The sequence below is a fragment of the Notechis scutatus genome, chromosome 13 (assembly GCF_049901735.1).
Source record: "Notechis scutatus isolate UNSWTSFEM ecotype Mainland chromosome 13, rNotScu1.2, whole genome shotgun sequence".
Taxonomy (NCBI): Eukaryota; Metazoa; Chordata; class Lepidosauria; order Squamata; family Elapidae; genus Notechis; species Notechis scutatus.
This window is the reverse complement of record NC_142021.1, coordinates 2,484,966-2,497,508: the sequence shown is the minus strand read 5'-3', so window position 1 is coordinate 2,497,508 and position 12,543 is coordinate 2,484,966. Positions and strand designations below refer to the sequence as shown.

At 49.0% G+C, this 12,543-nt stretch overlaps 1 protein-coding gene across 2 annotated transcripts; it reads right to left on the bottom strand.

The window, feature by feature from the left end:
- Positions 1-131: 131 nt before the first annotated feature.
- Positions 132-11,168, bottom strand: PLA2G3 (phospholipase A2 group III). 2 transcript variants are annotated; one of them, XM_087942602.1, is made up of 7 exons: positions 10,986-11,168; positions 7,084-7,216; positions 6,438-6,612; positions 4,166-4,611; positions 3,038-3,167; positions 1,921-2,055; positions 132-850 (listed from the first exon to the last, which is right to left on the bottom strand). In XM_087942602.1, the coding sequence occupies exons 1-7, from the start codon at positions 11,151-11,153 to the stop codon at positions 664-666; spliced, it is 1,374 nt and encodes a 457-aa protein (XP_087798728.1). In that variant the 5' UTR covers positions 11,154-11,168; the 3' UTR covers positions 132-663. The 2 variants fall into 2 exon arrangements, with proteins under 2 accessions (XP_087798728.1, XP_087798727.1); XM_087942601.1 differs by lacking the exon at positions 10,986-11,168 and adding an exon at positions 8,185-8,906 and having other exon boundaries at positions 6,438-6,572.
- Positions 11,169-12,543: the final 1,375 nt, after the last annotated feature.

Below are 12,543 nucleotides of genomic sequence, written 5' to 3'. Positions count from 1 at the left end.
TCCGCTACCAGTTCTCCAGAACTGGTTCCAACTGGCTGAATACCACGTCTGATGCCCCCTCCCCACCTACTTCTTGGTGTCCTTCCTTCCTTCCCCCCCACCCCCCCAAAAAAACCAAGAAGACCTCAAGCCACGTTTAGAAAACATGTTATTGCGACATCGTTCAGGGCCCCACAACATTGTCCCTTCCCCAAATAAGTTATAGGCTGCCCCCTTTGCAAGGAGATCATGGGTGGGGTGGGGTGGGAGACCCCTGCCCCTCCCCACAAGAGGAGTCTTGCTCAGGCCCCCCCTCTGCTTTGAGAGGTGAGGGACGTCACCTGGACATCCCCACCTGGCTGCGGCTTCACCTCTCCCCGTCACCCCTTCGTTTTGGGGCTCGGTGCCATCAGCCGCCCACTGAAGCCCCGGTGCCCCCGAGTTTTTGAGGGTCCCGGGTCTTCTGAGGCCAATTCCTTTCGCAGCAGGTGGGGATCCAGCTGGCATTGCACCACGGATTGGCCTCTTTTGCTTCATACCAGCAGTTGTTGTGTTGTCTGTACTGGGCAGGAAACGCACATGGGAGGAGGAACGGCTCCGTTTCGTTGTGTCCGCTTCCTGGGCTTGGTGCTCTCTCTCTCTCTCTCTTGTGTGCGTGTGTGCCATGGCAAAGGCCACCCTCACTCAGCGGGGCACCGGCTGGAAGGTGGCACGCACCAGCTGCACACACTTCTCAAAGAGCTGGGCGGCTCCCTCGAGGGATGCCCCTTCTTGGCGCCTCACTTTGAGAGAGCCCCTCGCCTCTTTGCCCGTCAGCCGGTTGGTGAGGTGGCGAGCCGGGGCCAGGATGGCCTTGCCGATGCCAATGCAGCTGCAGGAGAGAGAGAGAAAGGTTGGATCCGGCTTCCTTGTTGGGCAGAGCACGAACCAAGAGTTGGACGGGTTTCCGAACAAAAAAGAGAGAGAGAGACAAGAAATAGAGTAGAGTAGAGTAGAGTAGAGTAGAGTAGAGTAGAGTAGAGTAGAGTAGAATAGAATAGAATAGAATAGAATAGAATAGAATAGAATAGAATAGAATAGAGAAAGAATAGAATAGAATTCTAATTGAAGATGGAGTAGAGTAGAATGGAACGGAACGGAACATAGGAGAGAGTAGAGTAGAATAGAATAGAATAGAATAGAATAGAATAGAATAGAATAGAATAGAAATGGAGAAGGGGAGAAGGAAGGAGAATAGGATAGAATAGAATAGAATTCTTTATTGGCCAAGTGTGATTGGACACACAAGGAATTTGTCTTGGTGTAAATACTCTCAGTATACGTAAAGAGAAGGTACATTCATTAACAATCAAGAATCATAACGTACAACACTTAATGATAGTCCTAGCAGACAGGAAAGTGAGAGAGAATCAGCTTAGAGCTGGAAGGGACCCTGGAGGCCATCTAGTCCAACCCCCTGCTCTTGTGCAGGAGACCTATGCTATTTCTGTCCTTCTTAGAAGCCTCCAGTGTTGGAAGCACCCACAACTTCTGGTGCCATCTCTTCGCCTGGCCTCTCATGACTGTGGGGATGCTGCAACAGTCGTAAATGTGAAAAATGGTCATAAGCCACTTTTTTCAGTGCCATTGTAACTTTGAATGGTCACTCCACACAAGCAAAGTACCAGCAAAGGAGGGGGAAAAACCTCCAGAGAAGTTCCTGAGACAGGAAGTCTAGTCCTGCCCAAGAATGTAATAAGGGTTAATGGAGAGGCAGTTTCTGTAAGCAACACCAGAATGTTTCCTTCCTGCCTTCCTTACAGGATTAGCCCAGTAATTTCTTCTAACAACCGGTTCTCTGAAGTGCTTAGAAGGTTAACAACCGGTTCTAGCGAATAGGTGCGAACTGGTAGAATCCCACCCCTGGGTGGGAGGCTCCCCCGTCCTCCCCCCTCCACTTACTTGGGCCAGCTTTTGTCTCCTGTCCTACAGCCTGGCGGGGTCTCCAGGACGAAACAGGAAGGGGAGATATAGTCGGACAGGACTTGCTCCTCCACCTCGTTGGGACCCTTCCTCCTGCGCAGGAACCGGGCCAACCTGGAAGGGTGGGGGGAGGAAAGGAATGAAACTTGCATCGAATCTCCTTTGTGGGGGGGTTCAGCCAAAGGGAAAGCCACAATCCAGCCGATGCCCTCAAACACTGCAGGCCAAGAAACACACACACACACACACACACACACACACACACGGGATCCAATCTTCAGCCCCCACAAAGGCAAGACAGGGAAAGACCCCTAGCAATCTCCCTCAGCCTAGGGCAGGGGTCCCCAAACTTGGCCACTTTTAAGACTGGCGGACTTTCAACTCCCAGAATTCCCCAGCCAGCCATGCCTGCTTTTTCTCTCTCCCTCTTAACCTCCTAAAGTGGAGAGAGATTGCAGAGGAAGGGATTGCGAGAGAGACAAGCTATGCTGGCTGGGGAATCCTGGGAGTTGAAGTCCACCAGTCTTAAAAGTGGCCAAGTTTGGGGACCTCTGGCCTAGTGTCACCCTCCTCTCCCCACAATAAGTCAGCAGGACTACAACTCTCATGTTGGAGCGGCAGGCGGCACTTCGAATGGAGTTGGGAAACTCACAGCTGGTATTCCAAGAAGCCCACTGCATCGGTGTGAATTTGGGATAAAGTGCCAGGGGTCAAACCAGCACCAACATTTTCCGTGCAGGGATCCTGCTGGGGGACAAGTGACAGCCTGATGCTTTTGGGGGAAGAGGGGGAGGGATTCAGTTCTAATGCAGGTCTTTAAATCCAAACGGACCGATTGCTCCTCCGAATAACAGAGTTGGAAGGGACCTCGGAGGTCTTCTAGCCCAACCCCTGCTCAGGCAGGAGACACTCCATAACATTTTAGAATAAGAGAAGAGCTGGAAGGGACCCTAGAGGTCCTCCAGCCCAACCCCCTGCTCAGAAGGAGACCCCGCATCATTCCAGATGAATGGTCGTCCGGTCTCTTCTTGAAAACCTGCCGTGTTGGGAGCGCCCACAACTTCTAGAGGGGTGGGGGCAACGGAGGTCCGCTTACCGGCGGGTGCAGTTACAGTGGAAAAGCATGCGATCGTCTGAATTGTGGAGCTGGTACTTGAACTCGTGCGGGCCGATCTGGAAGGGGCACTGGTCCAGCCGTTGGTAGCAGCGGCATCTCCGCGACAGGCCTGGAGAAAGAAATAAAAGCAGGCCGCAGTTCAGTTGGGGGAATTCACAGCGCCAAAGCCCCTCCCCAGCTCTTCCCACCCTGGCCAGGAACAGCCCAATTGGGGGGAGGGGGTTGTCAGGAGCCGGGAACCAGCAATGCAAGCCCACCCACCCACTTCCCATTTTGGGGAACGTCCCACTGATCTTATTTGGGCACTGTTAGCTTTTTTTTTTCCCCAACCCCTTTTTTTGGGTTTTGGGGGGCTCTAAGCGGGGTTCCACCATTTCAGGCTGAGCTTCGCTCGGCCCAGGAGTTGCCCTTTTGGGAATTCCCAGTTGGCATGGCCAAGGGAAGCTTTTCAAAATCACAAAATCAATCAATCACAGAGCGCCCCCCTCCCCCAGCAAAGTGTGGGTTTGAACATGGGCTTCCCAGGTCCTTGTCTAACACTAGACATCTACGTAGCCTATCCACATAAAGCCCAAAAAAAACACCAAAGGAGGGCTCTCCAATCTTGGCAACTTTTAAGCCTGGCGGACTTCAACTCCCAGAATTCCCCAGCCTGCAGGCCCGGACAGTGAGGAGCTTGGGGAGGAACATGGGCCAGTCCTGGAGGGCTCTGCATCGGAGGCAGAAATGGGGCCAGGACTGTCCGACAGTTATCAGCTGCCTTCGGAGACAGAGATCAGTGGGGAAGAAGAACAGCCGGAGCCTGTTCCCAGTGTGCACATGCACAGAGCTGCCAGGAGAAGGGAACAGCTAAGAAACAAGGATCGACTCAGGAGTAAAGCCAAAACTTTGCTGACTGGGGAGTTCTGGAAGTTGAAGTCCACCAGGCTTAAAGTTGTCAAGGTTGGAGACCCCTCCCACACCAAAGTTTTCTGTTTTAGCAAAGCTTCGAAAGAGCCCCGCTTGTCAATCTCGGAGACAAGAAGCAAATATTTTACCTGCTCCTTCGTAAACCCTCCCACATTTAAGTGGCCCCAGAAGGAATACTCAGGCTGCGGCTTGGCTCACCTGGTCTTGGCTTAGACACCTGGCCGTGTCCTGCAGACGGTCCAGCGAAGGGCCTTTTTCCTTGCCAGGTCTCGTTGGAGGAGGCGTCTTCCGAAGAAAAGACGACCGGGTGACGTGTGGCGAGAATCTCACTTTCCATCTTGGTGGGACCAGGCTCCAACGTAGTTGGAAGGGCAGGTGACCTTGGCACAGTCTCCTCACCTGGAGAGCTTCTCCCCGGGAGGTGAGTGACTTGATTCAGCTTGGAGAAGGAGGGGCTGATGGGATCTTGAGTTTTGGGACTGGTTTTTTCCACCTTCTTTCTCCGCATTTTGTTGCCTTTCGAGCCAGGTTTCTGATGCCGACTAGGCTGGAGAGGAGAAGCGGTAGCTTCGGGGTTCTCGATGGGCTGATAAGGGCTTGGATCCACCAAGTGAGCCAGCGGCACCATGCCATACTTCTTACACCTAGCACAGGGGAGGAGAAAGCCAGGCGCCTTGCTCAGTCTTTGCATTTCCGCCACCTTTACCTGGGTTATGCAAGTTGGCCCGGTCTTGCTTTTGTGCGATGCACCGAGCCCAAAATTAATCACAGAGGCAAGTTCTTTTTTTTTTCCCCCCTCCACAAGACACAGAACTATATCGTGATTGGGCCGCTTGCAAATTGTCTGTTGTGCAAACCCAGCTCCATTGTCCTTTTAAGCAAGATTTAACAGGTCCTTGAAAAGGCGTTTTGGCCTTAAAGGCAGCAGGAGGGGGAAAAAAGCCAAACTTAAATTTATGGCCTGCAGAAGGTGGAGAAAACCACAGATTGAGAGTCAACAGACAATTGGCTATGAAGATGGCTTTGACGAAAGAACAAATCTAGAACCATCTGGGTAGATTGACAGGCGCGTTCTCCAACCCACGGAGATCCCAAGTCTTACCGAGGGCCGTGTTGGCTGGGAAATTGGGGGTGGGGGGGTGGGAAAGCCCGTGTTTCCAGATCTCATGAAGGTTGGGAAATAGAAGGTTAGAAACGGAATCCAATAAGTAGAGCATGAAGCACCTGGCCTGTACATACAAGGGGTCCCACAATCCTAGCGGATCAAAGCTTCTTAGAATCCCAAGTTAAATTATATTAACTGGATCGTAGCAAAAAAAATAATAATAATTAGCTGAGTATGAGTTCTGCTGTAGGATGTAGCAGCAACAAAAGTGGAGAGATTTTTAGGCTGCGTCAAGATTTCCCAAGGTGAGAAGCAACTCTGCTGTTCAGTTCTACACTGGTCTGCCCCTAGTTTGAATACTGGGACCAGTTTGGGGTACCATCTTTGAAGAGACATCTAGAGAAGATGCTGTGGGGAAGAAGAACAAGCTGGAGCCTGTTCCCAGTGTGCGCATGCACAGAGCTGCCAGGAGAAGGGAACAACTAAGGAACAAGGGTCAACTCGGGAGTAAAGGCACAGATGGACGTTGAACGGCCCCTCCCAGAGGGAATAAAGAGGAGCGAAAGGGGAGTGAGGCTTTGCAGGAGACAGTTCAATTCATGAGGGTGAAGATCTGTTCCTGACTCCTTGCCAAGTTAATTGCTGCTACAGTGTGGCGTTTGGGAGATATCGGCCTGGCAACTCTCCCAGCCTGATAAAGGTCCGTAGTTGTGCAATCTCTTGAAAGACTGTTGGTCGGGACTTTGCTGGAAAGCGAATGAGAAGAATTCACTTTAACCTAAACAAAAAGGGGTTTTTATCAGGACGAGGAATCGGCTTCATGCTTTTGGGAAGCCCAGGAAGAGAACACAAGCTGGGAAAAAGGCTCAAAGCAAAAATCGTGAAGCCAATCAAGGACTTTGCAGGAAAAAAATCAAGGAAATATAACACAGGCAATCCTTGCCTTAACAACAGTTCTATTTAGTGACTGTTCAGAATTACAATGGCACTGAGAAAAAGTGACTTTTCCACACTTATGGCTGTCGCAGCCTCCGCAATAGTCACATGATCAAAATTCAGCCGCTTGGCAACCGGTTCCTATTTATGACGGTCAAAAGTGTCCCCGGGGGGTGTGTGTGAGGGGGAGAGAAGTCACGTGATCCCCTTTTGCGACCTTCTGACGCAAACCAAGTCCACGGGGAAGCCAGGTTCAGTTTCCCCACCACATGACCAACTTCACAGCCGCAAGGAAAGTCGTAACAACGGGACGATAACCACCCTCACTTAGCGAACATCTGCCTTGGTGACATGAAGGAGGTCGTAAGTCAAGGAGTCTCTTTTTCTCAGAATATACTTCCTCCCCACCCCACCCCCCGGCTTACTCACCCGCCCCACCAGTGCCATTCAACGCAGTCCTCGGTCTCTGTCAGCTGGAAGCACGGGACTTCCAGCAAGTTGAAGAAACTGTTCCCGATGAAGTTGGAGATGGTGTCGTTGAGGTTCCTCAAGCAATCGCTGAACCTGTGGAGAGGCCGAGGGAGGACACTTCGTTTGACGATTGCTGCTTTAAGAAATGGAATGGAAGGATTTATCTCCCTTGCAGACGGCTGGTCATTTGCATCCTTTTTAGAGGGGTGTTGAGGCCCCTTGGAGGTTTGTCTGTGCCTTTCGGGGTCAAAAAAAAAAGGCCATCGATGTCCAAATTGAAATTCAGCAGAGCGGGAAGGGATAAGGCATCATCTATCTCCAGTCTACAACACCGTCCTTTCCGCAGTTCCAACAAGGCTTCACTCAGGGGACTCTGAGGACACACAGAAACCTCCAAGTGGCCTCAACGCCCCTCTTAAAAGGATGCAAATGACCAGCTGTCTGCAAGAAATAGAAATCCTTCCCTTCCCCACCAGCCAAGTCAGAGCTGAAGAAGCTTCTCGGATGAAAAGCGAAACGTCTTCAACAGATTGGGAAGGTGCCAGGTTGGGCAAGGCTAAATCAAACCCACCCACCCCCGAGCATCCCAGGAGCCTGTACTCACCTGTTATCGCAGCTGCAGTGAGAAATGGTGTGCAGCCGGTAGTTACGCATGCCGTACTTGAACTCCAGAGCTGTGATGTGAGCATCACAACTGTCATGCTCACGGCAACACACGTCCGGGCCCTGGAAAACCCCTGCGAAAAGGAAGGAACTGGGATCAGATGAAAAATGGGCCACTGGGAATTTCACCCCACTTGGGAGGCTTCTAAAAGGGGTCTCCAACCTTGGCAACTTTAAGCCAGGAGGACTTCAGCTCCCAGAATTCCCCAGCCAGTTTGCTGGGGAATTCTTGCTGGCTAGGGAATTCTGGGAGTTGAAGTCCTCCAGGTTTAAAAGTTGCCAAAGTTGGAGATTCCCTGTTCTTTAAAAATACCTTTACAGCATGCCCATGGTCACGTGATCAGGGATATCCCAATCATAGTGGGGTGCTCTGGGCTTTACACCTAGTTTTTTGCTCAGCCTCTGCCGCTTTAAGGGGTTTTGGACTTCCGTTCCCATAATTCAGTCTGCCGGCTGGGGAATTCTGGGAGCTGAAGTTCCACCACTCTTAAAGTGGTTGAGGTTAAGAAACGCTAACCTGTATACTAGAGAGACAGAAACTGATGTAGGGGGGGAAATATGTCTACCCCCCACCCCACCCCAAGACAAAACCTACTCCAAACCACGTCTGGCTTCCCACTGCAGCATCTGGGGGTTGGACTAGATGACCTACAAGGTCCCTTCCAACTCTGTAATCTGTAGTTCCGGTGAGTTGTGTTGGGGAGGTTCACCGAAGGGAGGCTCAGCCAATCTCACTGTACCCACGTTGTACTCTGACAAGGTTTGAACCAGTGGCAAGGCGTTCCACCGACCGTTTGCTGACTGGCTTCCCAACCTCTCACACATTTCTCGCCTGTTTTTGGGTTGTTTTTTCCTTTCCCCCCCGCGTGGGTGTGTGCAAAGAGTCAGCAAAGCGCCCGGATTTTATTTTATTTTTAAAGCCACAAAAACTGGGGACCCTCGGGGGATTTGGGCCCGAGCGGGTGGGTGGCTGGGGGCGTAGGGGGCCGGTTTCTTTCCCGTGGGCCTTGCCACCCCCCCGACCCTTCCCTTCCCCTTTTACCCAGCTCCGAGGGCATCTCAGCCGTGGCCCCGGCTCCGCACCAAAGCGTCCCGGGAAACGTCAAGCCCCGACGGCTCCGCGGCCGCGCTTCCCCTTCCCGCTTTCCTCCCGCCGCCGCCGCCGCAGCTGCGCGGCGGGCCGGCGTTCCCTTGCAGGCTCCCTTGCGCGCTTCCAAGGCGTCCAGCTCTCTCCGCAGCCGCGGGTCCCAGGAGGCGCGGGCCAAGGGGTGGCGGAGCCCTCCGGGTCCGCAGAGCTCCAAGTAGCGGCGGGTCACGTCGGGCTCCGTCCGCAGGGCGCACTCCAGCAGCTGCCCGCTGCGCAGATCCCACAGGCTCTGCACCAGGACGGTGGCGGGGGAGCCGTCGGGGCGCAGCCAGAGGAAGCTCAGCAGCCCGGAGCGGCCCCCGGTGGCCCTGGTGGCGCAGGCCGTGTTGGCTTCGGTCCAGGAGCCGCGGGCGCAAGGCAGCTTCGCGAAGCCCAGGGCCAGCAGCACCAAGCGCGCAAAGCCAACCATGGCCAGCGCGTCCCGGCGAAGGAAGGAAGGAAGGAAGGAATGGAATGGAATGAATGAAGCGCGTGCGGCAGGGCGGCTTTAAAAAAAAAAAAAAGCCCAGGGGTGGGCTCGTCCCGCCAGCCGGCCTGGGATTGGACGGCGCCGACAGCACCACCCGCGGAGCCACGCCCCCTCGGGTTCCCACGCCGGCTTACCTGCCGGCTTAGCCTCGACGGTGCCTCTCAGTCTGCGTTGCACTTTTTAAAAAGCAACCGGACTTTCATATAGACAGACATTATTTAATGTAATGTAATGTAATGTAATGTTATTGTATTGTATTGTATTGTATTGTATTGTATTGTATAATATATATTATATTATAATTATCTTATCTTATCTTACCTTACCTTACCTTATATTATATTACATTATATTACATAATATATATTATATTATAATTATCTTATCTTACCTTATCTTACCTTATCTTATATATTAGGTTATATTATATTTATATATATATATATAATTTTATTTAAAGTTTTTTCTCTATCACTTATCACTTATGGATGATAAAGAAAAAACTTCAAATAAAATTATATAATATATAACATAATTTAATATATTATAATAATATATAATAAAATATTAATATATATATATCAGATAGATAGATAAGATAGATAGATAGATAGATAGATAGATAGATAGACAGATAAAAAAACTTTAAATAAAACTATCTATCTCTATCATCCATTAGTGCTTTGTGAACAATGTACTGTCTGGGTCGATGTACTTTATACACAATACTAATAACAATAATAATACTGTTTAGGTATACATAATCAGAATCTTTCAACTTTTAACATATACGTATCCATGGTAATTATAATATATTCTATCATATATCAGTATATGTAATACCGTTTTCCCAATTTCTACATTCTGCCTTTTCCCCCCCAGCCCTTAATGAAACAGACACCATATGAAGACCGATTCTGTATCTATCCCTCAACTCTTATCCATTTTAGAATTTCAACTGGGATGAGAAGAGAAATGTCTTTTCCCCCCCACCCAACCAAAAAAAGGTGAACAAAAGTCAAAGCAAAGCTGGCTGGGGGATTCTGGGAGTTGAAGTCCACAAGTCTTAAAAGTTGCCAAGGTTGGAAAGCATGTATGGCATAACTCTCTCCTTCGAAATAGTTTCTCCCAGCAACTCCTAAGCAGGTGGGCTAACTACGGGTGTTTCTTGCTTAGTCTCTCGTGTAAATACAGGTAGTCCAAGACTTACAGCGATTCATTGAATGACCGTTTAAAGTGACAACGGCATATAAGCTCTATACCGGTGCTTCGCTACAAAACTATGTGGTTGGGCTGTTTTGGGGGAGGGAAATAAGGGGGGGGGATTCTGCTTCTGCCTACCAGCATCCATCGGTATTCATCTGGCTAGTGTCCGGTCGGTGTGTGAGACAGTTGAGGGCTGTTTGGAAACTGAAACAGTATTTACTGTGTGAGCAAGAAGGAGACAGCAAGGAGCCTGGGCGTGGCTTAACTCAACTGTTTTTTTTACTAAAGCTGCTTGGTGCTCTGAAATGGAAACTCCTCTGCTTGTGTTTTGCATTTGAAAGAGATTTCTTTTCAGGTGGGGAGGGGAGTAGAACTCCTTAGCATCAGAGCGTGTTAATAATAATAATAATAATAATAATAATAATAATAATAATAATAATAATAATAATAATAATAATAATAATAATAATAATAATAATAGTAATATAGAAAATACTAAATGCTCTGATGGTCATTTCGAAAAATCCTTTCTTAGTGAGCACCTAGAAGCCAAGAGGAAGATACGTGACAAATTTCAAGTTTGTAGGCTTTACGGTTGGGGGGGGGTTAGACTAGATGACCTACAAGGTCCCTTCCAACTCTGATTATCTAAAGAGAAAAAAGAAACAGAGTACCTGTCAACTCATAAAATATTTCTTTTTGTACAGTTCTGGAGATTTCGTGATGAGTGTGAGTGGCATTTCGCTTTTAGATCGATAGATACATAGATACATAGATACATACATAGATAGACAGACATTCGCAAGGTCACCTGACCCCCCCCCCCCTTTTGTGACCAGCAAAGCCGACGGGGGAAAGCCAGGTTCACTTCACGACCGTGTGACTCATTTAACAACATTTAACAGGTATTCCCTTAACACAAACGGGGCCAAGGCGAATCATCAAATGGGACGCTTTGCAAATATCTCACTTCGCAGCATAAATTCCTGGCCTCGATTGCGGTCGTAAGTCAAGGACTTACCTGTAGAGGAACACCACCGGCTTGCTTGTGCGTGTGTGTGTGGGGGAGGGGGCAGGATTGGAGGCTGCCTTGGAAAGTCCTCTCAGGCTGCTGGCCCAGAGCCTGCTTTCTCTTCCTCCAGGTGCTTTCTTCATTTCCGGCTGGGAAAGGCTGGGATGACTCACTCATCACCTGATGGGATCTGCCCAGGTAAGGCAAAAACCCGGCGGGGCGGGTTGGGGAGGTGAAAAGGCGGCAAGAAGCCAAGAGGGAGCCTGCCGATTGGCTCCAAGGCATCTGATGATGAGGTCAAGGTGGGAATCCTGCTTTTTCCAGGAAAGCACCTGTCTCTGTCTGAATGAAGCCTGTTTCAGAACAGAACAGAACAGAACAGAACATTCTGGCAAAATGTACGGGAAAGGAACTACAGATTAACAATGGCAACTTCTTATGAAGGACACTTATATGAAAGGCTTTATAGATGGCATTTGCCACCTGCTAGGTTAGCTAAAATGTTTTAAAATAGGTCTAGCAAATGTGGGAAAGGGAATCCAAAGACGGGCACATTTTATCACATGTGGTGGAGTTGTGCTAAAGCGAAACAATGTTGGGCAAAAAGGCACAGGTGGTTAGGAAAGATAACAGGGGAAACAACATGTAGATTTCAAACCTGAACTGTTATTTTATTTTATTAGGGATGATATCAGAAAAAAATTGATAAGAGAAGTACGGTATGTATTTAGCATGGCATGTTTTGACAGCAGTGAGGATTACCTTCGGACAATATTGGGGAACTGGAGAAACACCGCAAGAGGAAGAGATACAGTGTATATATATATATATACACACACACACACACACACACATATATATGGTATTCGGCTTTGTTCGGGTATTTTCCCACATCATTCTAGTTGTGCTTTTAAAGTTGTAGCAACGTTTCGGCAGAATCTCATCTGCCATCATCAGGTATTGTGTTCGTCTGACTCACAGTCTGACTCACAGATATGGTATTCAGCTTTGTTCAGGTATTTTCCCAGCTTTTAAAGTTGTAGTAACGTTTCCGCAGAATCTCATCCGCCATCATCAGGCTTCCGTATTGTGTTCATCTATATATATATATATATTATTGTCTATAATATATAACCGGTTACATGAACTTACTAATTTATCAGTGGCAGTGATTCGCTTAACAATGAGAACAACGAGGCGAGAAAGGACATATAATGAGGCAAAACTTTGTTTCACAAATGTCTCCCTTAACAATGGAAATTTGGGGCTCAGATAACAGATGATCAGAGTTGGAAGGGACCTTGTAGGTCATCTAGTCCAAACCCCATCCAAGCAGGAGACCCTACACCATTTCTGACAGATGGCAGTCCAGGCTCTTCTTGGAAGCCTCCAGGGAAGAAGCTCCCACAACTTCTGAAGGCAACTTTTGTTCCATCGGTTGATTGTTCTCACTATCAGAAAGTTTCTCCTTATTTCCAGGTTAAATCTCTCCTGGTTCAGTTTCCATCCATTATTCCTTCTCTGGCCTTGGAAAATAGCTTGACCCCCTCCTCTTGTCTCTCGCAGC

Excerpts from the sequence above, each read along its gene's own strand:
- PLA2G3 (XM_087942601.1), bottom strand. The coding sequence starts at position 8,698 with ATGGTTGGCTTTGCGCGCTTGGTGCTGCTGGCCCTGGGCTTCGCGAAG. Across the intron at positions 4,612-6,437 it reads GAATGGCACTGGTGGGGCGG|GTGTAAGAAGTATGGCATGG; the intron begins GTGAGTAAGCCG and ends CCCCTGTGCTAG. Across the intron at positions 3,168-4,165 it reads GGTGTCTAAGCCAAGACCAG|GCCTGTCGCGGAGATGCCGC; the intron begins GTGAGCCAAGCC and ends TTCTTTCTCCAG.